Source organism: Lethenteron reissneri, chromosome 27 (assembly GCF_015708825.2).
Source record: "Lethenteron reissneri isolate LAM-NWPU_2019-01 chromosome 27, ASM1570882v1, whole genome shotgun sequence".
NCBI classification, from domain to species: Eukaryota; Metazoa; Chordata; class Hyperoartia; order Petromyzontiformes; family Petromyzontidae; genus Lethenteron; species Lethenteron reissneri.
This window is the reverse complement of record NC_083805.1, coordinates 18175808-18202977: the sequence shown is the minus strand read 5'-3', so window position 1 is coordinate 18202977 and position 27170 is coordinate 18175808. Positions and strand designations below refer to the sequence as shown.

At 47.2% G+C, this 27170-nt stretch overlaps 1 protein-coding gene across 1 annotated transcript in view; it reads left to right on the top strand.

Annotated features, from left to right (window-relative positions):
• The first annotated feature begins 1408 nt into the window (after positions 1–1408).
• Positions 1409–27170, top strand: part of LOC133348677 (N-acetyllactosaminide alpha-1,3-galactosyltransferase-like) — a 47726-nt gene continuing 21964 nt past the window's right edge. The window contains exons 1-4 of the mRNA XM_061561618.1: positions 1409–2227; positions 22931–23013; positions 25718–25855; positions 26326–26476. Of these exons, the coding sequence (XP_061417602.1) occupies positions 2192–2227; positions 22931–23013; positions 25718–25855; positions 26326–26476 (408 nt within the window). The 5' untranslated portion in view covers positions 1409–2191. The remainder of the gene's footprint in view (positions 2228–22930; positions 23014–25717; positions 25856–26325; positions 26477–27170) is intronic.

The following is a 27170-nucleotide window of genomic DNA, read 5'->3' as shown; positions in this document are numbered from 1 at the left end:
AGTCCTCTCGTCCTCTGGCTTGAGATGGCTGCCACCTATGGGTCAGATGATTGTCTGGCAGCATTAAACAATTGGTAATTAAATATATATATATTTTTCCCTAAACAGTGTAAATTTTTTAATTTTTTTTTCACGAAAATGCATTGTCACGCACAACGAGTCTGTGTGCAAAATGTCAGCTCGATTGGATCACGGGAAGTGGGTTAAAAACGACCGAAAGATTTGCAAGGTCCTAAGCAAGCAAGCGAACTTAATATAAAGGATTTAAAAAGATGCTGGAAGGTGACACTGACGGCTGCTCTGTGTTTCCAGTGTTCAGGCGCCAGCTTAAGGCGCGACTCCGGCTAGATCACGCATACAACACACCTGTCGGTGATATGGACGTCTTCTTCAAATGCTGGGGAGCCGGAAAAGCCCTCTTTACCAGCGTGGACGGCACCCTCGTATTCACCTTCAGAAACGTTCACTCATCACCGTGGCGTGCGCAATGAACAACACCACCACCACGTGACTTTTCTTTTATGTTGTGCGCGGTGCATTTAGCGCCACAGCGCGTGGATTTATAGCGTTTGTTATGTTTGTTTGTTTGCTGGTGACTGTGTATTTCATATCAGAATCGCGTCCAGTGCTGTTGCTGCTGGCGGCAATAAAAGTTGTTTAAAAGTCAAGTCTCTCAATCTCTTTCTATCTCAGTCTCTCTCTTTCTCTGGTACAGATATAACTTAATCCTAGTATCTGTCATGTCACGATTATATTCACAATTATATTCTGAATCATAATCTGTATTTAGACAGCAGCAGGGGGAGGAATCCGATGAGCTACGAAGCTCTTTGTCACAGATGTCCAGTAGGGGCACGGATTCAGCAAGTTACAACGACAAACAATACAAAATTAATGCAATGTTTTGACTTAACACTTTCGTGACTGCAGGAATTCATATTCTTTTGGTTATTTCGGTGAAGCCACGTAGATAAATAAAGTGAATAAAAATAATAATAATAAATAAAAATAATATTAAACAAAAAACACTAATGTAGACTTTAGCCTGGTTATTAAGTTTGGTGAGTGTACTGGCAGTCTATAATGTAGACTGTAGCAATGTTATTAAGCTGGGTGAGTGGAATGGTAGTCTATAATGTCGACTATAGCCTTAACCTCGGTGAGTGTACTGGCAGTCTATAATGTAGACTGTAGCTTGGTTCAATGTAAGACACACACAGAGACACACACAGAGCGATAACCACAGAGAGACACACGTAAAGAGACACAAGCACAGAGAGAGAGAGAGACACACACGCAGAAAGACACACAGAGAAAGAGAGAGAGACACAACCTAGAGAGACACACTGATTTTGGAAATATTTTTGGTTAGCCCTGCTATGTATGATTTATTTTATTGTCAAGGTTACGACTTGATTTGTGTCGTTTTCTTGTTTTTCTTGTTTTCTTTCCCAAGGGCACATATGCCCCGCCCATTTCACTGCACGGCGGAGCTCTTGTGCCACGCCCATTTTTGAAATCTTATAAGCGGTTGCCTTCGGTGACATTCCTCTTATCTCCTGAAAACGATCGCTTGTGTTGTAATCGAAACGTCGTGTTATTTTTTAAGAGATATTTATTTTATTTTATATGTTTTACTGCCAGTACGCCGTCGCAGGTTTAGAACCAGGCTACCTACCTTATAGACTGCCAGTACGCTCACTCAGTTTTAATAACCATTGCTCCAGTCTACATTCTAGACTGCCAATAGGCTCACCAAGCTTAAAAACCAGGCTACAGTCTCCATTATGGACTGCCAGCACGCTCACAGAGGTTAAGAACCAGGCTCTAGTCTACATTATAGGCTGCCAGTCCACTCATCAAACTGAATAACCAGGCTACAGTTTACATTATAGACTACCAGTACACTTACTCCGATTAAGAACTAGGCTACAGTCTACATTGTAGAATGCCAGTACACTCACCACACTGAATAACCAAGCTGCAGTCTCCATCATAGACTGCCAGTACACTCACTCCGATTAAGAACCAGGCTACTGTCTACATTCGTGTTTTTTGTTCATTATTATTTTCATAACATTTTTTAAATTCACTTCATTATTTATTATTATTTTATTCTATCTACGTGACTTTACCGAAAGAACCAAAATATTAATACTACAATGGTGAATCGTCACATGGCGCGAACACTATGCACAGCATTACTGCTTGTGGAGTCTGCCGAGGATAAGTCGCAGTGTGGAGTCAATGACTGGGCTCTCCGTCCAAGCTTTGTTTGCTACAGCGAGCTCGGCCTATAACAGCAATATCCCTATATGTCCTGCCTTTTGGGCCACCCTGTATAACAATAAACCTATGTGTCCTGACTGTTGGGCCACCCTTTATAACAATAATCCTATGTATCCTGACTTTTGCGCCACCCTGTATATACACATACACAGTTTAAACACACCACTATAAATGGGTTAGGGTTGTACGATATCATCTGCAATATTGTCGTGCTATCAGTTTCGCGAGTTTATATTTTAATTCCGTTGTGTGCTTTAACGTAGCTATAAATATACGAAAAATTTAATGTTTAAATTTCATTGTTTATATATATTTTTTCTTCTCCATACCAACCCGGGTTAATGTAGGAAATAATATTTCGGTATATGGTAAGATGCACAACGTGAAGTTGATTACCTGTTTATAAGATGCATCATTCATTATCCAGAGATACACAGAGACTCATAGAGATCCATAGAGGTACATAGAGACTCATAGAGAGGCATAGATACTTATAGAGATAAAGAGACGCATTGAGACTCATAGAGATGCATATAGACTTATACAGTCATATATAGAGACTCGTAGATAAACTTAGAGACACATAGAGATGCATATAAATGCACAGAGATACCAGAGACTAATTGAGCCTTATAGAGATACATATAGAATTATACAGATAGAGACTCATAGAGATACGTTAGAGATACGTAGATATACATAGAGATGCAAAGAGATGCATTTCGACTCGTGGATGAACAGAGATACATAGATATACATATAATAAGAATAATTTATCTTTCAAAATATGTAGTTATCCTGGATAAATCAGATGATCTATGAAGCTGTTTGTCCAGTTGTATTTAATAAATATACGTTAAGATACGCAGAGGCTCGCAGATATGCATAGGCATTCATAGAGTTGTGCAATGTGAGTAGATGTGCAATATTATTTTAAACTGCAATGTTAGTCTGAAGTGCCATTCTAGTAATTATTTATTTACGTTGAACTTCTTTACCACGTACGTAGCCAACCGTGATCGAAACAAACTAAAATACAAAAAGCAGTTCTAAAGAAATGAGTTGGTCAAAATAGGATTAAAATATGCATAGCTCTCAGTGGCTTCCTCAATTCGGAAAGAAGAGAGTTTCAGTTGGTGCAGAAGCATATCCGAAAGCGACGCGCGATGCGGTGACTGCCTTCGTTCGATGGCCAGCCAGAAACTGCTCCGACTGCTGTGAGATGACAAGCGGAGTTCGCCTGATGATGGTTTAGAGCTCCTTGAGATCAGCAGCGATGTTTCGTGGTTCATTTGTGCCAAGCACTTTGTGTGTGTAAAAATAGTGTGATGACATTTTACTTTATCTGTTTGGCAAACGGACAGCCAATGATATATATATATTTTAAAGATTTTTTTCACAATTTTTATTTGACCAGGCAAAGGTCCGCTGAGCTGTTAAGCTTCTTTTTCAGAAGTAACCTGGTAACAAATGATTGCTCAATGGAGGGGCTGATTATTACGTGAACATATATATCAGTTCAGAAGATAACCATCATGACTCACAATGCCCGTGTTGAACTTGAAGCTATTCGTTGCGAGATTGGACCTTGCCAGAACAAGATCCATTCTCACAACCTCTGAAAAAGACAAAGACCCCCCCCCCACCTTTACCTTTAACAGACCGTTGGGGAAAGTGCTGTTAGTGAGCAGCACCTGCCATAGACTCAGTAATGTCCATATACTCAGCACTTACCCATAGACTGAACACTGATCATAGATTCAACACTGCCCATACTCTTTGGTTATTTTGGTAAAGTCACGTAGATAGAAAATTAATAGATTACGACGTTCCGATCGCAACACAAGCAACCGTCATCAGGTGAAATAAACACAGCAGGAGAATTGCTGGCGTAGGAGAAAGAGCTGCTGCAACAAGAGGTTATATAGGTTTTTGGTGGGCCCAACGCAAGGGTAAGTGGGCGGAGCTATTTAAGGAATTTGTACGTAAATGTAAGAGATTAGCATTTCAATCTGAGACGGCTCCAGCAACCGGGGGTTGTGCCAACGAGAAGATTAGCATGTCAATGTCAGAGAGCCAGGCAACAGGAACAAAAGACCCGCAAGAGCAAGAGATACACATGTAGAGAGAGACACACACAAAGAGACACACACAGAGAGACACACACACAGAGAGATACACACAGAGGGACAACCCACAAACAGAGACGGATATCCACATAGAGAGAGACACACACAAAGACACACACAGACACACACAGATCGATAACCACAGAGAGAGAGAGAGAGAGATACACATAAAGAAACACAAGCACATGGAGAGAGACACACACACAGATAGAGAGAGAGACACAACTTAGAGAGATACAAAGAGAGAGATACACACGTAGAGAGAGAGACCCACAGAGAGACTTGACTTTTATACATTTTATTCACCAACGGCAATTGCGCTGGAATGTTTCCAGTATATCAGTATATCAGCCTTTATGGCAACAAAAACTCAGATCGGCCCACGCGCCACTCCGCGACGCGCAGAGTCGGCCCCACATTCACCACACACCATCCGCACAACATCGCCACCGCCCCACAGCCAAGTGTCCGATGCGCTTGTCATTCCAGGCTCTCACGTCCCTTTGCCTGACAGAACACCCCCTCCACTCCCACACCCTCACCCTCCTCCCCGGCGGGCGACGGTTGTGGTGGTGCCGTCTTTAGCGCTATGGGGGGAAGGGGGCGGAGGTGGGGGGGTGGCTGTTTTTTGACCTTGCTCATCAAGGCCTTCAAGCGGTAAATTTCCTGGCGGCTATAATTATACTTTTTCGGGTCCTGGACCACACACCGGGCCGTATTCATGAAGATCCCCCTTTTGGGGAAGCTATCCTGCACCCGGACGTTGCGCCTCCCATACGACCACTTCAAGGTAGTCGGGTGTGCACGCCTCTTTGGGCATCGGAGGCCAGCTCTTCGGCCTCGCCGTCCGTCCCTTCAGGTCGTCGTTGCTAACGCCACTCACCTTGCTCACCTCTGACGCTTCAGCGTCAAAGTCGTTCGTCATGTCGGTGCAGGTCCCTTCTGTCCCCACCGCCAACCAGTCTGTGGCCAGGGCCTCACTGGGCTCGATCCCAAGCCCAGGCAGCCCACTCCCCTCAGATTCCATGGTCACCTCCTCCCCCCCCCCCCCCCCCGTCGAAACGGGCGATCGGTGACTCCTCTTCTCCCCGCATCGGGGTGGGTGAGGCCGGGTCCGGCGGTCGCGCTCCCGGCTTGGTCGCGTCCGCCTGGTGCACGCCACCAGTGACATCCATGGCCTCTCCTCCCATCTCCACCGGGTGGCTGGCTGGCTGGCTGGACAACGTCGCCAGTTGTTGCTGCCCTCATGAGCTGGGCGCTCTCGCGCCTGCCCATCCTCCTCTTCTTCCGCGCCCCTCCGACGATGGTGAACCCTCCCCCGTCGTCGTCGGTTTTCTTCTCAGGTGCCGACTCTCTGCACTCTGGCACAGAGTCGGCACCACCTTGCTCCTGCTGCTGCTGCTGCTGCCGCTGCTCCTGCTGCGGCGGCGGCTGCGGCGGCTGCTCCCGCTGCTGCTGCTGTTGTTGCAGCTGCTGCTGCTGTTCCTCTTGCTGCGGCGGCGGCGGCGGCGGCGGTGGGGGGTGCTCCCGCTGCTGCTGCTGCGGCTGCTGGTGCTGCCACTGCTGCTGCTGCTGCCGCTGCTGCTGCACGTGATGCTCCCGCTGCTGCTGCTGTTGCAGCTGCAGCGTCGGCGTCGTCTCCTCTGTCGCTGCTCCACCAGACCCCACCACTCCCTCTTTGGTCCTGGTCGAGCAGTTCCTCCTCAGGTGCCCCAGGCCGCCGCACCCGTAGCACCGCGGCGCGGTTGTGGTCAGGTACACCGTGTAGACGCGGCCACCAGCGGTGCACTTGATGGCCACGTCCAACTCGGTGCGCCCACCTTTTAATATGAGGAAGGCCTGCCGTTGCCCCGACAGGATGTGCCTCATGGCAGGGTTCCGCGACCGCATGGGCAGCAGGACGATGCTCGAGGCCACCGGGCCGTAGCGCTGTAAGTCTCCCACCAGCTCTGCGTTTGTCAGGTACAGCGGCGCGCCTGAGATGGTAACTCTCACCGCCGGCGTGGAGAGAGGGGTGCACTGGACGAGCAGCTCCCCCTCCCCTCCGATGCTGAGCCCCCCCTCCATGACACGCGCCGCCGCAGCCACCGTGGCCACGTTAACCATGTAGCCGCGGTTCTCTTGCTGCACCACACGGAAGGCCGCCAGCCCGATGTGCACCGTCACCGCGGCAGCAACGTCATCAGGCGGCAGCAACGTCATCAGGCGACATCCCCGGCGGCGGGAAACATCGGAAGCCGTGCTTGTCCGTGAGGGCCTCGTGCTGCCGAGCTGAGCCATGACACTCGCATGGCTGCAGCGCGACAGCAACATAAATAATAACAAAAAATAAACCAACAACAGTAATAATAATACTACTGCAGGTTGGAAACACGGAGAGAAACACGCAGGATGACGGCGCATTTCTCCCCCCGTTCACCTCTCTCTAGGCCAGGCTTAGGCTTCACCTGTGCCCGGGCCTCCGTCTGTACACCTGGGAAGGCAGGAGCAACCACTAGGTACGGCCACCCTCCACGGCGCCAGAGATAGAGAGAGAGAGAGACACACATATGGAGACACTCACAGAGACCGAACACAGAGAGAGACTTTTGACTTTTAAACAACTTTTATTGCCGCCAGCAGCAAAAGCACTGGAGGCGATTTCAATGTGAAATACACAGTCACCCAGAGAGACACACACAGAGAAAGACACACACAGAGAGAGAGAGAGACACACACACAGAGAGACACACACAGAGACACACACAGAGACACACACAGAGACACAACACAGAGAAACACACACAAAGAGAGACACACACATAGGGAGACAACCCCCGCATGTCATTAATCACATCTTTTACAGATGGGATAAAATAACAGATTTTGAGTACTGTGTTGAAACGAACCTGTACCTTGTGTTTGTTTAAGATTTTGGAAATATTTTTTGTAACCCCTGCTATATTAAGAATAATTCGGACTATTTTTATTTAAATTAAATAATGAAAACAATCCGCTACTCACAGAACCCAGCATTTGGAGGTCGTAAAATACCATTCAACAACAAACTTCGGAGCAAATGGGGGTTAGAAGCTATCTGGAAATCTCCAGATTGACGAAAGGTCTATGGCCCAACATTCCCAAAACGCTCTGGAGGTGCACAAAATATGCGGGCCAGAGAAAAACACATACGCTCAGAGCAGAGACAAACAGCGTTTCTTTAACGGTAAAAGTTTGAAACTCAGCAAAAAGAACAAGTCAGCGTGATACGACTGCAGTCTACAATAGTGGTTTTATTATTAATTTCCTTATTTTACTCGTATTCACCACAAATATATATTATTTTATATTGTATCTTTCTATCCATGTAATTTCACCAAATGAACCAAATACATGAGCCCTGCCATCACGAAAAACTTAAGTCTAAACTAAAACTATTCCCCAGCATCGAAATATAACTCAAAATAAAACACTAATCCCTGGAGTCACTCATAACGAAGCTTGGCAAAACCCTCAAAATAATGACTAAACACGAACCGAGTAATAACCACGATATATTAAGACCGGGGGTAACTCATAAGAGATACAAGGAATAAATCTAACACACAGGACCACATAATATGTATCCCATAGAACCAAAGCCTCCCCGGCCACCTTTGTCTTCCAACGGTTCGGCACAAACACATGCCAGCCATAAATACGTATGAAGGGGTCTCGAGATGACAAGCACTCAGAGGGAGCGCGGGGAGAGGCCGCGGGGAGAGGCCGTGGAGGGCATCTGTTTTTTAAATCCTTTATATTAAGTTCGCTTGCTTGCTTGCGTGCTTGCTTGCGTGCTTGCTTGCTTGCTTACGGCCGTGCAAATTTTTCGGTCGTTTTTTAACCCACTTCCCGTGATCCAATCGAGCTGACATTTTCCACACAGACTCGTTGTGCGTGACAATTAATTTTCGTGAAATTTTTTGTTCCAAAATGTTACACTGTTTAGGGAAAACAAATTTAATATTTAATTACCAATTGCTTAATACTGGCAGACAATCATCTGACCCATAGATTGCAGCCATCTCAAGCCAGAGGACGAGAAGACTCTAGCCGCCACGCATATAAAGGATTTAGAGTGAAAAACTTTGTTTTTACGGGTTTACTTGTTTTGGTTGCTTTTTTCTCTCGCAAGAGACGCGCAGAGAGGGGAGGGGGTTTCACGTTTTTGGTTTAAGCAAACGCACATCACGCAGTTCAGTCTGGTTTTCAGCCTTGCTCAGGCTTGCGGTGCCGCCGCGAGGGAGCAGGCACCAGACACCGACCATGGGTGCCGTTTCTCGCAGAACGCAGAGACGATGTGTGGTTAAGTGCGAGTGAGGCTTGCGAAATTCCAGCTATCACTCTCGTGAAAGAACCTGAGCCAGCGCAGCCCTGAAGTGAGGGCGGGAGAGGCACCAGCGGGTGCCTGTGTGAAGCTGTCAGCTGCACGCCAAAGGTGAAAGCAAGGAGAGAGAACGGAGCAGTGGAAAAAGCCTGACCGGCCGCCCGTGAGGAAGAGGAGAGCGCCATCGAATGCGCCGTGTGTTTAATACACACACACATCGACCAGCACCGGCTGGGAACCAAGACATCCAGCAGCGGATGAGCTGCGTGCGCTCTCCGACGACGGAATCATCACGCACCACGACGGCGAGCGTCGTGCCAACTCGTCATCCAGCTGCGTACAAACAGCTGCAAACGGCCATAGAGCATGGGAGCCAACCCGTCATCGCACGAGTGAACGAGCGCCGACAAGCACCGGGCGCCACCGAGCGTCGAGCGACCGAGCCTCTTCAAGGACAACATCGTGCCGACGCAGCTCATCTAGCTGCGGAGAGAGAAAGCCGGCGGCTCACTGCAGACACGCCCGCGCGAGGGAGCAGGGCGTGAATCCGCTGGTTGTATACCCCTCCCCCACCCCACAAGCACGTGATAGCGCCCGGCTTCTGCTTAAAACAACGAATGTATCAAGGAGACAATCCACACGCACACAACACGCATATCGGGACGAATAAGATTGTTTCGAAAAGTTATCTTTGTATTTCGAGAAGGGTTGCCATTCCAAGGTGGTGCGTTAAATATCAACTGAACGTGAAAAGCAGTGGCTGCCCATCGAGTTACATGAATACGATTGTTAGAAGTATTTTAGTCATTCGTTTTCGCTAATTGCATAATCTTGACAATTATTTAATTGACGTATACTTTGCCTTCGGGATATAATAATTTGCGTATTGCCTCTCGTATGACTATCGTTCCATGCCTGTTTTAAAGACTCTAGCTGTCGCCGAATATGCTCGCGTTACTCTGGAATTAACTGATTATTATGATTACCCACTTTGACAACGTAATCACTGAGGGTAAATGCACAGATCAATAAGAAACATCTTCAGGCGTACTATGTTAACAATTCCAAACATAAGAGTTCGCATATTAGAGTGTCATGTTTTTGTTTAGAATAAAAATTGCTTAACACATAAGTGTTTCGAGTGGTTATTTCCAAAGTTCATGCATAACTATCTTATTTATAAGAACTGTATCCTGCGTTGAGATATGAATTTGGAGACCTAACATAACATAAACACACTAATACATAATCGATTAATGTTAAAAAAATAGTTGCAGTATCCCGATTGATAAATACTATACGAGGCAGCGAAGCTAAGTTAATTATCATAACTACAAACATTAACATAATCGCAAACATTCGCAAAAATTAATACGATTATATCATAATGTATGCACATAATTACACACACTACCATAATTTCCGCGATTTACGCATTTTAAAAATGTATTTATTTATAAAAAAATTCCCAAAATATTCATAATCCAACATATACAACAGTCTCCACATGGCTGGGGAGACAACTTTGCGGATTATACGGTCAGAATAGCCATTTATCCTGAGGGCTTGGTGTACGTGCTCTACACCATCGGGCCCATTGCATCTCCGACCAGCACCACCGAGCCAGTGAGCTGGAGCACGTACACCAATAATTCAGGATGAATGGATATTCTGACCGTACAATCTGCAAAGCTGTCTCCCCAGCCATGGGGAGACAACCATCTGAGGACCCAATAATTTTTTTTCAAAAATCTTTAACAAACACAAGATCTAGGTTCGTTTCAACACAGTACCAAAAATCCGTGATTTGATCCCATCTGTAAAGGATGTTATTGCTGACATGCAATACCCTGGTGTCTACAAATTAAGTTGTGGCTGCGGCAGCAGTTACATTGGGGAAACGAAACGACATGTCTCCGACCGTGTTCGCGAACACAAGGCAGATCTGAAACACGGTAGGACCAATACCTCTGCAGTTGCTGATCATTGTTTTAACGCTGTGAGCTCACACGAAGGTACTCTGCAAACCCACCGGCTATCATCAGAGATTTGTTCATGAAGCCATCCAGATATATAAACACAGACACAACTTCAACCGAGAAGATGGGTACAAACTGAGCAATCATTGGAAGGACGTTATTAACCAAGTAATGTCTTAACTGACTGATGTTTCCATCCTACTTGCCTATGTCAGCTGTTATTTCCGACTCTCTGAGAACATCACCAGGTTAAATGTCTTTACATTAACGGGCTAAGTGTCTCAATAACACAGCTACCTTTACCCCCTTTCCCTCGATGTGGCAGAAACTCTCGTTTTTTAACAGGCTATTACTGGCTGTCATGTTTCTGTGTATGTCTCTCTCTTCGTGTTTGTGTCTCTCTGTTTGTTTATCTCTCTATATGTGTCTCTATGTGTGTATCTCTCTCTCTTTTTGTGTATCTGTGTGTGCGTCTCTGTGTGGAGGTTGTCTCCCTATCCGTCTCTCTCTCTATGTCTCTCTGTGTTGTGTCTCTGTATGTGTCTCTGTGTGTGTCTCTCTCTGTGTGTGTCTCTCTATGTGTGTATTTCTCTCTGTGTGTCTCTCTGGGTGTATGTCTCTCTCTCTCTGTGTCTCGCTGTGTGTGTCTTTCTATATGTCCTTGTGTCTCTCGATGTGTGTGTCTCTTTCTCTGTGGTTGTCTCTCTGTGTGTGTCTCTCTGTCTGTGTGTGTATCTCTGTTTGTGTGTTTCTGTGTGTGTGTCTCTCTCTCTCTCTCTGTATGTGTCTCTATGTGCGATTATCTCTCTTTCTTTGTCTGTGTGTGTCTCTCTCTCTCTGTGTGTCTCTCTGTGTGTAGGTGTCTCTCTGTGTGGGGGTTGTCTCTCTGTGTCTCTCTCTCTGTGTCTCTCTCTCTGTGTCTCTCTGTGTTGTGTCTCTGTGTGTGTCTCCGTATGTGTCTCTCTCTCTGTGTGGGTCTCTCTCTCTAGGTGTATCTCTCTCTGTCTCTCTAGGTTGTGTGTCTCTCTCTGTGTGTGTGTCTCTGTGTGTGTGTCTCTCTCGATGTGCTTGTTTCTCTTTACGTGTGTCTCTCTATCTCTTTGGTTGTCGCTCTGTGTGTGTATCTGTGTGTGCCATTGTGTGTCTTTCTCTATGTGGATGTCCCTCTGTCTGTGGGTTGTCCCTCTGTGTGTCTCTCTCTGTGTGTGTCTCTTTGTGCGTCTCTCTGTGTGTGTCTCTCTCTCTCATCATTTGTATCTCTTGCTCTTGCGGGTGTTTTGTTCCTGTTGCCCGGCTCTCTGACATTGACATGCTAATCTTCTCATTGGCACAACCCCCGGTTACTGGAGCCGTCTCACATTGACATGCTGATCTCTTACATTTACATTTACGTACAAATTCCTTCTCTAGCTCCGCCCACTTATCCTTGGGTTGGGCCCACCAAAAGTCGATATAACCTCTTGTTGCAGCAGCTCTTTCTCTTATGTCAGCGGTTCTCCTGCTGTGTTTATTTCACCTGATGATGATTGCTTGTGTTGCAATCGAAACATTGTGATCTATTCATTTTCTATCTACGTGACTTTACCAAAATAACCAAAGTGTATGGATTCCTGCAGTCACGAAAGCTTAAAATAAAGACAGCCCATAGACTTAACACTGCCCATAGACTCAACACTGCCCACAGACCCAGCACTGCCCAAAGACTCAGTACTGCCCATAGACTCAACACTGACCATAGGGCTGAACAGACTGTTGGGCCAAATGCTGTTTGCGAGCAAAGCCTATGAAGGCCGGCCCGGCACATGAGGGGGTTGGTGGCCAGCACCACGCTTGGCTGTCTTTGTGATCCTAGTGGTGGTTTTTTTACCGACCGCACCAGCTTCTCAGTTGAGGCTGATAGACCTATGGGAGACCCAGGACTTGTTTAAATTATCGTTTTTGTTCATGTTGGTGTTGGCTGTGAGTGGTAATCGAACTCGGGTCTCTGCCAGGTTCAAAAAGCAGCACGCTAACCGCTGCGCCACCGCTGCATACACACACAAAGACAAGGGAGGGTCGTATTTTCTATCTTATAGCCGGTGATTTATTGCCGGTCAAGGTCGGGAGATTGTACAATCAAGCAATGAATCATCCATTGACTGTGGTCCATAACAACTTTAATGCATGCGCAATCAACCTATTCCGCTCCATACATGGCCAAATGTGTTAGTCAGAGGTGTGGAGGAAGGACAAACAACTATGGGTCACTGCTGTGTAAGTCTATGGTTCTCTGTGTAATTCCATGGGTCTTTGTAAGAGCCTATGTATATATTTATGTTGAATATTCGAATGCTCACTGCGGAGGAGAGGCTGCCACTCCTCTGTCGGGAGCTGGACTGGTACCGCCTATATCTTTATGCTATTCAGGAGGTCCAGTGGACCGGCTCTGGCTCCTGCCACCACGAGAGGTGGACAGTGATTCCCTCGGGGCAGGAGACTGACAAACAACAAGGAGTGGCTCTTCTTCTGAACACAAGAATGAAGGGGCATGGGAGCTTGGTGGTGAGGTGTGGGAAGCTGTAAGCCACAGGCTACTTTGGGCTTGCCTTTCCATAAATCAGAGGCGAGGAGCGGTGGTCATGATAAATTATGCTCCCACCGAAGATGAACATCAGTGGAGGGATGCAGCCAAGGCCGATAAGTCAGATGCCTTTTATGACCTGTCACAGGTTCTAGCCAAAGTGGCCCCTCGGAATAGAGTCATCCTGTTGGGTGATTATAATTCCCGAGTTGGTCATGATGCTGGCACCTGGTCAGAAGTGATTGGAAGGCATGGGCCAGATCAGCTCAAAAATAACGGTAGGAGGCTGCTAAACTGTTTTGCAGCCCATGGGCTTATAATTACCAACATGCTGCTCTGGCATCGGCACATCCACACAACATTATTGATGCACGCCAGGTCCAAGCAAAAACATTTGCTGGACTATATAGTGACGGAGAAGCGAATACAGGCCCATGTCCTTGACACCAGGACCTACCATGGAGCTGATCTGCCATCTGACCATTGACTTGTCATTGTTCCTCTCCGGTGGTGAGTGTACACCTCAGAACCCCATTAAAACCAATAGTGGCCTGGTCTCAGCTAGCTGATGAAAGTTTCAAGCTAGAATTGCATCATCACTTGCATCTGGGGTTGGCATCGTCCCCCATTCCTCCTGATGCCGAGGGGAAATGAGCGAGGTTTAGGACAGTGGGTCATGCAGCTGCAATGGCTGCGTTGGGTACATGGCCCAGACCTCTGCAGAGACCCAAGCTGACAGAGGAGGTGTTCAGGCTGGCTGAGAAAAAGCGACAGGCCCACACTGAACCCTCGACAGCATCCTACGTCAGAGAATGAGGAGGCTTACCGCAGCTTTTGCTTGGAGGATCGGGAAGCCGTGAGGCGATGCAAGGATGGGTGGTGGTCGCGGGTTTCTGAGGAGATGAAATCTGCCTCAGTGGCTCTCGATCACAAATTACTTTTTAATTCCATAAAAAAGTTACTTGCAGAGCCACATCTATCACCATCATGAGGGGAAAGAATGGTGATCCAACCTCCGACCCCCTGGAACAGGTTGGCAGATTTGCTGAGCATTTCTGTGAGGTCTTGTGGTAGGGGAAATCCATGAGTCTGGAAAACATCATGGGACAACGTGGGGATGACCCTGAAGAGGCTGTCGTGCCTCAAATATTGAAAGAAGTAGTCACCCCCTGTGGGTGGCTGGCTGAGGTGCCATCTTTTGAGGAAGTACTGAAGGCGATCCAGAGTCTGAGACCAGGAACGTCACCGGGGAGAGCTGATCTCCCAAGTGAAATGCTGTGGGAGGGTGGCGTTTGTGCACAGACTGCCCTACATGACATCATAATAACAGTCTGGACCACTGGACGGGTTCCGCAGGACTGGAAGGATGCCCCGGTGGTCGCCCTCTTTAAAAGAGGACTACACAGACTGTAACAATTACAGGGGCATCTAACTCCTAAATGTGCCAGGAAAGGTCCTGGCAAGAATTAGTCAACATCGCCTTGCCAGGTAAGCTTAAGAGAGGCTTGCAGAGCCCCGATGTTGTTTCAGAAAAAGTCGATCCTGCACAGATGCCAAATTTCTGTTTGTCTGCTACAGCAGAGGTGTAGGGAATTCCAAAAAGACCTGTATCTCTGCTTTATTGATCTGGTCAAGGCCTATGATACCTTCAGTAGGCCTGGGCTCTGGGTTGTTCTTTGTGCTTTCAGAGTCCCTGACTCTTTGCCCACAATAATTAAGGACCTTCATGATGGTGAGCGGGCATGGGTAAAACTACGTGGCCGGGAGTTGGAGCCATTCTCTGTTCACCTTGGGGTGCGACAAGGATGTATTATGGCTCCTACATATTTTTTACATCTATCTAGACCACGCAGTTCGTGAAACCTTCGATGGCTGTACTGGAGGAATTTATATCTGATACAGATACAATGGGAGGCTGATCAATAGCCAGGGGATACCAAGGGATGACTCCCTATTGGTCAACCATGTTATGTATGCCGATGATCTGGTAATTGCTGCTCACTCAGAGGAGGAGTTGGATGCGCTGCTGCTGCTGAGCCTGGAGCGTGCCACTAAGAGGTGGGGCCTTACCATCATCCCCACCAAAAAACTAAGCTAATTGATGGGTATGTTGTACCATCAGACACTCCACGCCCAAAACTCCCAATTGGTGATGGGGCAGTTGTGGAGAGATTGGAAAGTTTCCCATACCTGGGGAGTGTGTTTATGACCAGCTGAGGTCTCACTCCCAATCAGTGGAGTGGCATTATCTTTTCATCGGTTACGTCACACTGTGTGGAAGCTACCTGGTCTGTTGCTTCACACGAATCTTCAAGTGTTCTCGTCCACAGTCATGCCCTCCCTTCTCTACGCGTGGGAAACGTGGACCCCCCCCCCCCCTAATGGAACATATTCGCTAGTTAAAAACATTTAGGCTGGCCTGCCAACGATCCATCCTGGGTTTCACCAGGCTGGATTGTATGAGGAGCTCACAAATCCTTGAAATATCTGGACAAAGTCCCATCGTTGAGCGCCTACAGCAGGCAAGGCTGCGATGGTTTGGTTATGTAGCCGGCAGGCCCAGCCACCACATGCCTAAACAGCTTTTTAGAAAGGGCGAAACGGACGCAGTTTGGGCTAGAGAAGAGATGGAGTGATCTGGTACAAGAGGGTTTGGAGCTGAGTGGACTTTCCGGTGACTGGTACCAGCGGTGTCAAGATCGGCCTCTATGGAGAAGGCTTGTGAAGGACGCTACTGGAAAGTTGTAGGCAGTCGCCCTCCAGCAACAACGGAGGGCAGATGAACGACGCTTACAACAACGAGCGGAGCACTGGCTGGCTAAAGCACCAGTCATCTCATTCAGTCGAGCCATAGCACCTTGGTCTATCCCATGTCCCCCTGCCAGTGGGAGTTCGACACTTAACGTGGCCTTAACGTGCAAATGGCCTGGCACAAGCACCGTGGTGATGTCAGTGCCACTTAGTGGCGAATGGTGGATGTTGTTATTTATGTTGAACTTCATTCGCACAGTATTTAGCCAACCGTGCTAATCGAAGGTGCTTGGGAAGGGAAACTATGAGCCTCTGCTGTGTGAGTCCGTGTAGCTTACAATTGTTGGTGTAAATATTTTCAACATCTCCTTTCATTTTAGTGACACAGCCTCGCGTCCAAACCAGCGTTAGACCACAGAACAGTGACCTTAAGGTGAACGGAACAAGGATAATGCCAACACCTAGGCATTTAAATAGCTCAGGTCTCGCAGTGTTCTTTATGGGGCCGTTTTTTGTTACCAGCATCAAGATAATGTTAATGTCGTGCTATGAGTATGGGGAGAGGTGGCGCAGAGGTTAGTGGTTAGCACTGCGCTACGAACCCGGCCACCAACACTGGTGACAAATATCTGAACTGGGCCCGGGCCTCCCCTTGGCCGACTCAGCCTCAAATGAGTACCTGGTGCGGTGTGTAGTAAACATCGACACTGGGGAGACAGTCGGACGTGCGCTGACCACCCCAACCCCTCGTGTGCCACGGTGCTAGCCTGCTACTCACTAGCAACAATACCAAATAGACACCGATGATTGTAACGCTGCATCGTCTTAATACTGGCAAAAAAGTGTCCCCGTAAGCTAATAATGCTTGATAGTTGCATTGTACTTGGACTGTTTTCCCTATTGGGCGACTCGAGGACAATACGTACAATGTTGTCACCAATACGTGTGTTTGTTTATCATGCTTTACCACAAGCAAGGTGGGTCGATTATGCCTTGCAATGTCGGAGCCTTTATTTTGCCAGAAAGGGAAATGCCTCTTCTTCTGATTATCATAATTTTGGATACTGGCAAAAAGGTTCCATAGATATAACTGCTCACTCAAACGAAGCTAATCATGCTTTTATTTATGCATTGCCTTTCTATTGTTTCGCCTTTTGCCGTTCTTTGGTCTAACACATAAAGAAGGCTGCAGCCCTGGTGTAGGTTAATCAGTTTCAAAGACAATGCATACATTATTATCAGAGCATGTGTGTTTTGCATATTTGACCACAAACATGATGTGTAGTTCATGCAGACTTGCCCTACGTTGTTCCTTCGTGTTTTTAACATATTAACGCCTTGAAAAGCACCACGCTGACCGTCCTTGTTGAAAGGGGAGAACTTTGAAATCATACAAACCCTCGAGTTCATAAATAAGTCTTTTCACCTACCCAAATCACGTACCCGTCCACTAACCTCACCCACTCAGCTACCTTCTCAACCACCCAATCACCCACTCAGCCAACCACGTACCCACTCACTCAATTACCGACTGACCTCACTCACTAATCCACCCACTGACTTACCCACTCACCTCACCCACCCACTCACCCACCCACTCACCCATTTTTCCACCTATCCACTCACACACCCACCCAATCACTCATTTGCCCACTCACCTCACCCAGTCCCTCACTTATTCACTAACCCACTCACCTCACCCACTCACCCACCTACTCACAACAACAACAAGCGCCATTCGCCACTAAGTGGCGGTGACGTCACCACGACTTTTGTGCCAGGCCATGTGCCCCTTAAGGCCATGTGAAGTGTCGAACGCCCGCTGGCAGGAGGTCACGGGACAGACCCAGGTGCCACGGGTCGAATGACTGAGATGACCGAGATGACTGGCTGATTCACCACCTGTGCCCCCTACTGTGCCAACTTGATGTGCTTTAGCCACCCGGCGCTCTGCTCGTTGTTGTGAGCATCGCTCCTCCGCCCTCCGTTGTTGTTGGAGGGCGACTGCCTCCAACTGCCCAGTAGCGTCCTTCACAAGCCTCCTCCAGAGGCCGATCTTGACACCGCTGGTACCAGTCATCGGCAAGTCCACTCAGCTCCACGTCCTCCTGTACCACATCACTCCATCTCTTCTCTAGCCCTTGCCGCGCCCGTTTAGCCCCCACGATCCGGCTGAACAAAAGCTGTTTAGGCATGTGGTGGCTGGGCATGCGGGCTACATGACCCAGCCAACGCAGCCTTGCCTGCCATCAGAGCTCACCGATGGGACTTTACCCAGATTTTTCAAGGATTTGTGAGCTCCTCACACAACCCAGCCTGGCTAAACCCAGGATGGATGGTAGGCAGGCCAGCCTAAATGTTTCCAACCGGCGAAGATGCTCCATTAGGGGGGTCCACGTTTCGCAAGCGTAGAGAAGGGAAGGAATGACTGTGGCCAAGAAGACCTGAAGTTTCGTGCAGAGCGACAGACCAGATAGCTTCCACACAGCGTTACGCAACCGATGAAAAGATATTGCCGCTCGACGGATTCGGAGTGAGACCTCTGCTGTTAAACTGGAGCCGGTCATAAACACACTGCCCAGGTATGGGAAACTCTCCACTCTCTCCACTACTGCCCCATCACCAATTGGGAGTTGTGGGGGTAGAGTGTCCGATGGAACAAAATACCCAGGCAGGTGCTTAGTTTTGGTGGGGCTGATGGTAAGGCCCCACCTCTTAGTAGCAAGCTCCAGTCTCAGCAGCAGCATCTCCAACTCCTCCTCTGAATGAGCAGCTATTACCAAATAATCGGCATACATAACGTGGGACCAATAGGGAGCCATCCCTTGATCGCACCCGGGCATCGATCAGCCTCCCAATATATCTGTACCAAATGGAGATTCACCCGGTACAGCTATTGAAGGCTTCACGAACTACGTGGTCAAAATAGATGTTAAATAACGTGGGAGCCAGAGGACATCCCTGTCGCACCCCAATGTGTACAGGGAAAGGCTCTGACTCCCGGCCACGTAGTTTTACCTGGGCCCGCTCACCATCATGAAGGTCCTTAATGATCGTGAGCAGAGGGTCAGGGACTCCGAAAGCACAAAGAACAACCCAGAGCCCAGGCCTACTGATGGTATCATAGGCCTTGACCAGGTCAATAAAGCAGAGATGTAGGTCTTGTTAGAATTCCCTACACCTCTGCTGTAGCAGATGGACAGAAAATATGGCATCTGTGCAGGACCGCCCTTTTCTGAAACCGCATTAGGGCTCTGCAAGCCTCTCCTCAGCGTGACTAGCAAAGCGATGTTGAATAATCCTTGCCAGGACCTTTCCTGGCACACTGAGGGCATCCATCCAATCCTGCGGAACCCGTCCAGTGGACCAGACTGTTGTTATGATGTCATATAGGGCAGTCTGTGCACAAACGCCACCCTCCCTCAGCATTTCGCTTGGGAGATCATCTCTGCCCGGTGCCTTTCCTGGTCTCAGACTCCGGATCGCCTTCAGTACTTCCTCAACAGATGGCACCTCAGCCAGCCACTCACAGGGGGTGACTTCTTCCAATATTTGAGGCACCGCTGCGGTGCCACCCACTCACTCACCCTCACCCTTACTTACTCACTTTCCCACTGACTAACTTACTTTCATCTTCTTGGTTCTTTCGGTAAAGTCACGTAGAAGGGAAGTAATAAAATAATAAAAATAAAACATAATAAAATAAAATAATATAAAATAAAATAATATAATATAATAAAATAATATAATATAATAAAATAATATAATATTATTTTATTTTATTATGTTTTATTTTTATTATTTTATTACTTCCCTTCTACGTGACTTTACCGAAAGAACCAAGAAGATGAATCCCTGCAGTCACGAAAGCTTTAAATTGAAATTTAACTTACTTTCATTTAAATGCGGGAGGAGGGAAGGAACGGAGGTTTGAGATTGTAATCCATTGACATCCAGAGGCATCAGATTCAAGCAGTAAGTCGTTGACGACGGGTTTGGTGGGTGGGCGAATGGGTGAGTTGGTGGGCAAGTGAGTGGGTAGGGAGGTGGATAGGTAAATGAGTGGGTAAGTGAGTGGGTTAGTGAGTGGTTGAATGGATGGGTGGGGATGTGGGTGGGTGAGTGAATTAGTAAGTGGGTGAGTGAGTGAATGCGTGAGTGGATGAGTGGGTAAGTGATTGAGTGAGTGGTTGCGTGAGTTGGTGAGTGAGTGATTGGGTGTGTGAATACGTGAGTGGATGAGTGGGTGAGTGAGTTAGTAATTGAGTGGGTGAGTGGGGAAAGTGAGTTGGTGAGTGAGTGGGTGAGTCAAGTCACGTCGCGCTTTTCTGAAAGAAAATCTGAAAATCAAACTCTATCATCATCACATTTAGTCTGCACCCATAGACATCGACACATTTTGTACAATGAGAAAATCATATCTATACAATATATGTTTAAAATCTCTAGAAATGTGCAAAAACTAAATTGAGGCTGTCAGCTGCGAGCGGAAGACATCACGCTATTTTTTCGTTCTATTAACATTCTTTAGTTTTTCGTTCTTTTTTTCATTCTTTTTTTCTTTATTTCCCTTTTTCTTCGTCCGTCCATCACGCCATCGCTCGAATGGCATCATCGTTGCTCCGTCAATCGCTACGTTCAAAACAAACTTCGCAGTATTTTACCTTTCACTCACGTTCTGCTCTGCCGATGCTGTCGAATCGCTTGGCCCTTCCATGGCCCTTTTCAGTTGGCACTGCATCGCGATTTATCTTTTTTATATTCGGCAAGAAAAAATATTCTAGCTCTAAGAATTTAAATAAACACAGATCGGATTAAACGTGAATGATATTGAACTCCGCACTCTGCCAGCTGTTCTTATCTTATTTCGTATTCATATTTAGAGCTATTTTCATCAAGGTGCTCTACATCGTTTGAAAATATAAGAAAAAAATAGTATAACAATAAAACAATACTGTTGGCAGGTGGCATGCGATGGCCGATGAATCGGTGACTATGATAGAGAGTTGAGTAGGGGATAGGGGAAGGATAGGTCGTAATAGAGAGATGCTTTTGGGAATTGGGAAAGGTAGGGAGGTGGTCACGATAAAGGGGTGCATAGGGGAGAGGGAGGGTAGGGTAGGGGAGGTGGTCAGGATAGAGGGGTGCGTAGGGGATGGGGATGAGTTGAGGAGAGGAGATGGTAACAATAGAGTGGTACTTATAGGATAGGGAAGCTCGAATCCGCTTCCCTGGTGCGGTTCTCTCACCTGAAGTTGTTTGCTGCTCTTTGAAATATTTCGGCTGGATTCTTCATTTCAGCCACGAACGTGGAATGCGTAAATCGACAATTGGACGAATTAATAACTATTTTAAAACTATTGCATTTCCTAGGTAAAACCCACTGAGCTGCGTTTTTCAGAAGTGACTCGGCCACAAATGATAGCTCAACGAAGTGGCTGATATCATCACGTTGGAATTTATAGCAGCAACCAAATAATCTAAAAGCACGTTTCTATGGCCCCCCATAGCGATCCATACTCATAGAGAACCAGACAGACTCATAGTGAACCATAGAGATCCACAAAGATTCACAGAAACTCAGAGCGACCCATAGAGACACATACTCATCAAGACCCAGACTAAAACAAAACTATTTTATTTGTATTTACCAGGTAAAGTCCACTGAGCGATGTAGTTCTTTGTCAGAAGCGACCAGACGGCAAATTAACGTATTGGCGACGTATCAGTACACAGTATAAACAAAAAATGACAATTATGTTATTTTCGATTCACAACCTCAATCAGAAAATCTTGGGAGATGCCTCAAAATCAGTTCTCGTGATGTCGAAGCGGTCCGAAGACGAACGTTATTAGCGGCTGAACATGGCACTTTACGGCCTGTTGCTATATCCCAGCACCCAGCCTGACCATAGGCTGCTCCGTAATCTAAAGGCAGTTTTGTGTCGTGCCCTAGACCTGGTCGGACAGTTCCTGAATGATTTCGGAATCATTTATCGGCAGACCGTGGCATCAAAAGATTACGACTGATGTCATGACCGCACGTCCGAATGGGAAAGCAGCTGCTGAATCTAAGAGCAACTTCTGATGGAGAATTATGTAACTTCACTCAAGGGGCAATAACGACATCATCAGTTTGGGCTTCATATTTACCTGGTGGCTCTCCAGCAGCAGCTCAGTCAGCGGAAACAGCAACAGCGACGGCGCTGTAATGTTCCTTCTGGTGGAGCGTCAGAAATGGCTACAGTGTCTGTTCGAGCTTCATCACCAGTTGGTCGAGTCGGCAGTTCCATCAACGGCTTCAGCATCTGCATGGGCTTCATCGTCAATTGGAGAATTGGCTGGTCGACCAACGGCAACTGCGCTTGCACAAAGTTTCCGTTTATGAGGACGAGTGTGTTATGCTGCACCGGTGTACTGACACGTATGTCCAAATTATAGCTTAACGTAGTGGGCTTATTGTCATCACGTGGGAAATTATAGTACCAGCCAAATAATGATCTAAACGCGTGACGTTGATTACTAAATGTGTAGGGAAAACCCGAAAAAAATCCATGCAACCAACATGGAGAGAAAGAGAGAAAAAACGTGATTCCAAATAAACAACAGGCATCGGCAGGATCCGGGATCGAATCCTAACCTCCTGCATATCGGGCGATGGAGATAACATCTCCTCACAACCGCGAGAACTTCTTAATATGGCGATGCTTCCGAACATTAGTCGTTCTCATGTCACGATGGTGACATTGATGGCGATTCATGGTGATATTGGTTATTGATGGTGATATTGATTATTGGTGGTGACTGATAGTGATATTGATGATTAGTGGTGATTTTAATCATATCTACAATCTCCTGCGTGTCCCTGAATGCAGGAAAAACTGTGGCAATGAAGATCAACATCGTACTTCTCGCAGTCACATCCATTGTGATTGCGAGCTATCTACTCCATATGTACACGTAGGTCAAATCCAAAGTTTCACTACAATGGCTCTGTGCCTATCCATATAAATATATATATACATACAGGGGGTTTGATACAGGAAATGTCAACACACATAGGGTTATTCTTATACAGGGTGGGCCAAAAGTCAAGACACATAGCGTTTTTATTATACAGTGGCCCTATATGATATCATAATAACAATTTGGACCATTGGATGGAGTTCGATGTAAAGCTTTCGTGACTGCAGGGATTCATCTTCTTGGTTCTTTCGGTAAAGTCACGTAGAAGGGAAGTAATAAAATAATAAAAATAAAACATAATAAAATAATTCTCACGACGTTTCGGCCACAACGCAAGCAGCCGTCCTCAGGTGAAAACCAGGTCTGTCGGGGAGACAGCGTCTGAATGAAACAGCACACGAGCTTGGAGCACATATATAAGCTGGGTTGGGAGGGGGGGAAAGGGCGCTTCGACAAAAGAATTTGCATATCAAGAGGAATTTAGCATATTTATGGGAAACGCAGGAATGTGATTAGTACTACATATGCCCGTGCATAATGCATAATGCACGGGCATATATATGTGCGCCAAGCTCGTGTGCTGTTTCATTCAGACGCTGTCTCCCCGACAGACCTGGTTTTCACCTGAGGACGGCTGCTTGCGTTGTGGCCGAAACGTCGTGAGAATTATTTTATTATGTTTTATTTTTATTATTTTATTACTTCCCTTCTACGTGACTTTACCGTAAGAACCAAGAAGACCATTGGATGGGTTACACACGATTGGAAGAATAGCCTGGTGGTCCCCCTCTTTAAGAAGGGGGACCGCACAGAAAGGAACACTACAGGGGCATCACCCTCCTCAGGTGTGTCGGGAAAGGTTCTGCTAAGGATTATTCAACACTGCCTTTCCAAGCAGGCTGCAGAGAGGCTTGCGAAGCCTCAATTTGGTTTTAAGCTTGGGCAGTCCTGCACAAATGCCATATTTTCTATTAATCTACTAAAGCGGCGATGTAGGGAATTCCAACAGGACCTACATCTCTGCTTTATTGACCTGGTCAAGGCCTATGATACCATCAATAGGCCTGAGCTCTGGGTTGTTCACAATCATCAAGGACCTTTATGTTGGTGGGCAGACCCAGGTTAAACCGTGTGGCTGGGAGTCGGAGCCATTTCCCTGTTCACCTTGGCATGCGACAGGGATGTCCTCTGGCACCCACATTATTTAACATCCTTTTCTATCACGTAGTTTGTGAAGACTTCTATGGCTGTACCAGTGGAATCTCCATCTGGTACAGATACAATGGGAGGCTGATCGATGCCCGCGTATGGTCAAGGGATGGCTCCCTATTGGTCAACCGCATTATGTATTTTGATGATCTGGTAATTACTGCTCACTCAGGAGTTGGAGGTGCTGCTGCTGAACCTGGAATGTGCCACTAAGAGGTGGGGCCTTACCAAATCTAAGCACCTGCCTGGGCATTTTGTGCCAACAAGCAATCCACCCCTTCAACTTCCTATTGGTGATTGGGCAATTGTGGAGAGAGTGGAGAGTTTTCCATGCCTGGGTAGTGTGCTCATGACCAGCTCCGGTTTGACAGCAGAGGTCTCACTCCGAATTAGTCGAGCAGCATTATATTTTCATCGGCTGCGTAACGCTGTGTGGAAGCAACTTGGTGTGTCGTTCCAGTCGAAACTTCAGCTCTTCTCGGCCATGGTCATGCCCTCTATTATCTACACTTGCGAAACGTGGACCCCCCTAATGGAACATCTTCACCGGTTAGAAACATATAGGCTGGCCTGCCTATGATCTATCCTGGGTTTAACCAGGCTGGATTGTGTGAGCTCACAAATCCTTTAAAGATCTGGACAAAGTCTCATTAGTGAGCTCCTTCGGCAGGTAAGGCAGCGTTTGGGTCATGTAGCCTGCATTCCCAGCCACTGCATGCCTAAACAGCTTTTGTTTGGCCGGATAGACGGGGCTAAACGGGCAGTGCACGGGCTAGAGAAGAGATGGAGTGATGTGGTACAAGAGGATGTGGAGCTGAGTGGACTTACTGATGACTGGTAACAGCGGTGTCAAGATCAGCATGTGACAGAGGCAAATGAAGGATGCTATGGGGCAGTTGGAGGCAGTCACACTCAAGTGGAGCGGCGGGTGGCTAAAACACAGCAAGTTCGCACAGTAGAGGACACAGGTTGTGTATCAGCCAGTTATCTCAATCAGTCTACCCATAGCACTTGGGTCTGTGCTGTGAACTCCTGCTAGCGGGCGTTCTGATACTTCACGTGGCCTTAACGTGCCCATAGCCTGGCAAAAGCGCCGTGGTGACGCCGCTTAATGGTGAATGACGGTTGTTGTTTTTGGTGGTGGAGATGGCTCTGACCAAACAACCTGTTGAGGCTATACGGGGGATGGTTGTTTTCACGTTGAGGGAAGCGGGGGAGCAGAAATCACTCTTCTACTAGGAACCCGAGAGAGACCCGAGTTCAATTCCTGCTTATGACCACCATCACCACTAACACCAGTGACAGATAATTGTATCCGACTTGGCCCCAGGTCTACCCTAGATTGACTCAACTTCAAATGTGTAACCTGGTAGAGTGGTGTGTAAAGGTCGCCACCCAGCAGTCTATTAAGGGCTACACGGGGAATGTCTTTCGTAGGGGTAGTATTAGCGATAGAAGAATAACAACGAGGCGACTGCTCTCTTCACAGTCACCGTACCAATGTACAGACTGTGACGGTGTGGGGAGCTTCCATCCTGTGGAATGGCACTTTTGACCAATCATACGTGGACCGGCTGTACGCGAGGCGTGAGGTCACAGTGGGCATCACCGTGTTCGCCATTGGACGGTAGGGGAGCTCAAATACAACCGCCAACACCACCACAACCATCACAACCACCACACCTACCACAACCTCCACCAAACCACCAACACAATCACCATAACTAACTCCATCACCACCACCATCACCATCTCTATCACCACCTCCATCACCACCTCCAGCACCACGCTCACTTCCACCACCAACAACTTCACCACCACCACTCTCGTAGACAGAGAGGAAGACTCAGAGAGAAAGAGAGAGAGACAGTGTCGTCCTCGGAGTCACCCTCTCCCTGTCTCTCTCCGAGTGGTCCTCTCGTTCTGTCTCTGCTTTCTTTGAGAGAAAAGAAAGAGACAGAGTGAGAGAATACCGAGCGGCGTTGGTGCATTGCGAGTTGACACCACCCCAGCGATTTTCGTACAATTTCACGGCTCCATGCCTTGAACCCATCGACACCACGTGTGCACCCGCACACACTCACACTTGTGCCGCAGCTACCTGGACCTGTTGCTGAAAAACTTCGTGGATTCGGCCGAGCTGCACTTCTTCGTCGGCTACAGCGTGACCTACTACGTCGTGACAGACCAACCATCGCGTATACCCAACCTCTTGCTAGCACCCAAGAGAATGCTCGTTCCTGTCAAGGTCAGTTCACAACCCCTCCTCTCCACAGAGGTGGCCAGGTCCTCGATAACGCAACCCACCCCCACCCCAAATCGTAATTCCCTGTCCCCTACTCACAGACGTCAATCCCTGCACTTAATTCATCACGAGATATTGTCTTCTCACCATCAACTAGAGAGCCATTAGACTCACAGTGACTCAGTCTTACAACGAGACCCATCGACTCACACAGTGAGCTATAGACTCACACAAAGACTGTTAATAGGCAATCAGACACACTTTTCAGATGAAATGGTGCTGTGGTGCAGAGAAGTTATCTTCCTTTCCTGACCCTGACAGCTATATATTTGAAGTTTTGCATGTTCTCCCTGTGATCGGTTCTCCGGGTTTTCCCTCAATATTTAGAAACATGCATTTGGATTATTTATATTATTTTGCGGCAATACTTGTGTAGTGTACTAATTCACAGACACTCGTAGGAGGTGTTGTATGTCGGATTATGAAATTTTGATACAAATAATAATAAATTAATGAAGATTGGGAAAAATGCGTAAATCGCGGAAATTGTGACAATCATGGAGATAATCGTATTAATGTATGCGAATGCGTGTGATTATGTTAATGTGGGCAGTTATGGTAATTTAGCTTAGCTTCGTTATCCAGAGTTGTATCAATCGGGATAAAACAATTATCTTTGATTGACATTTATTTATTA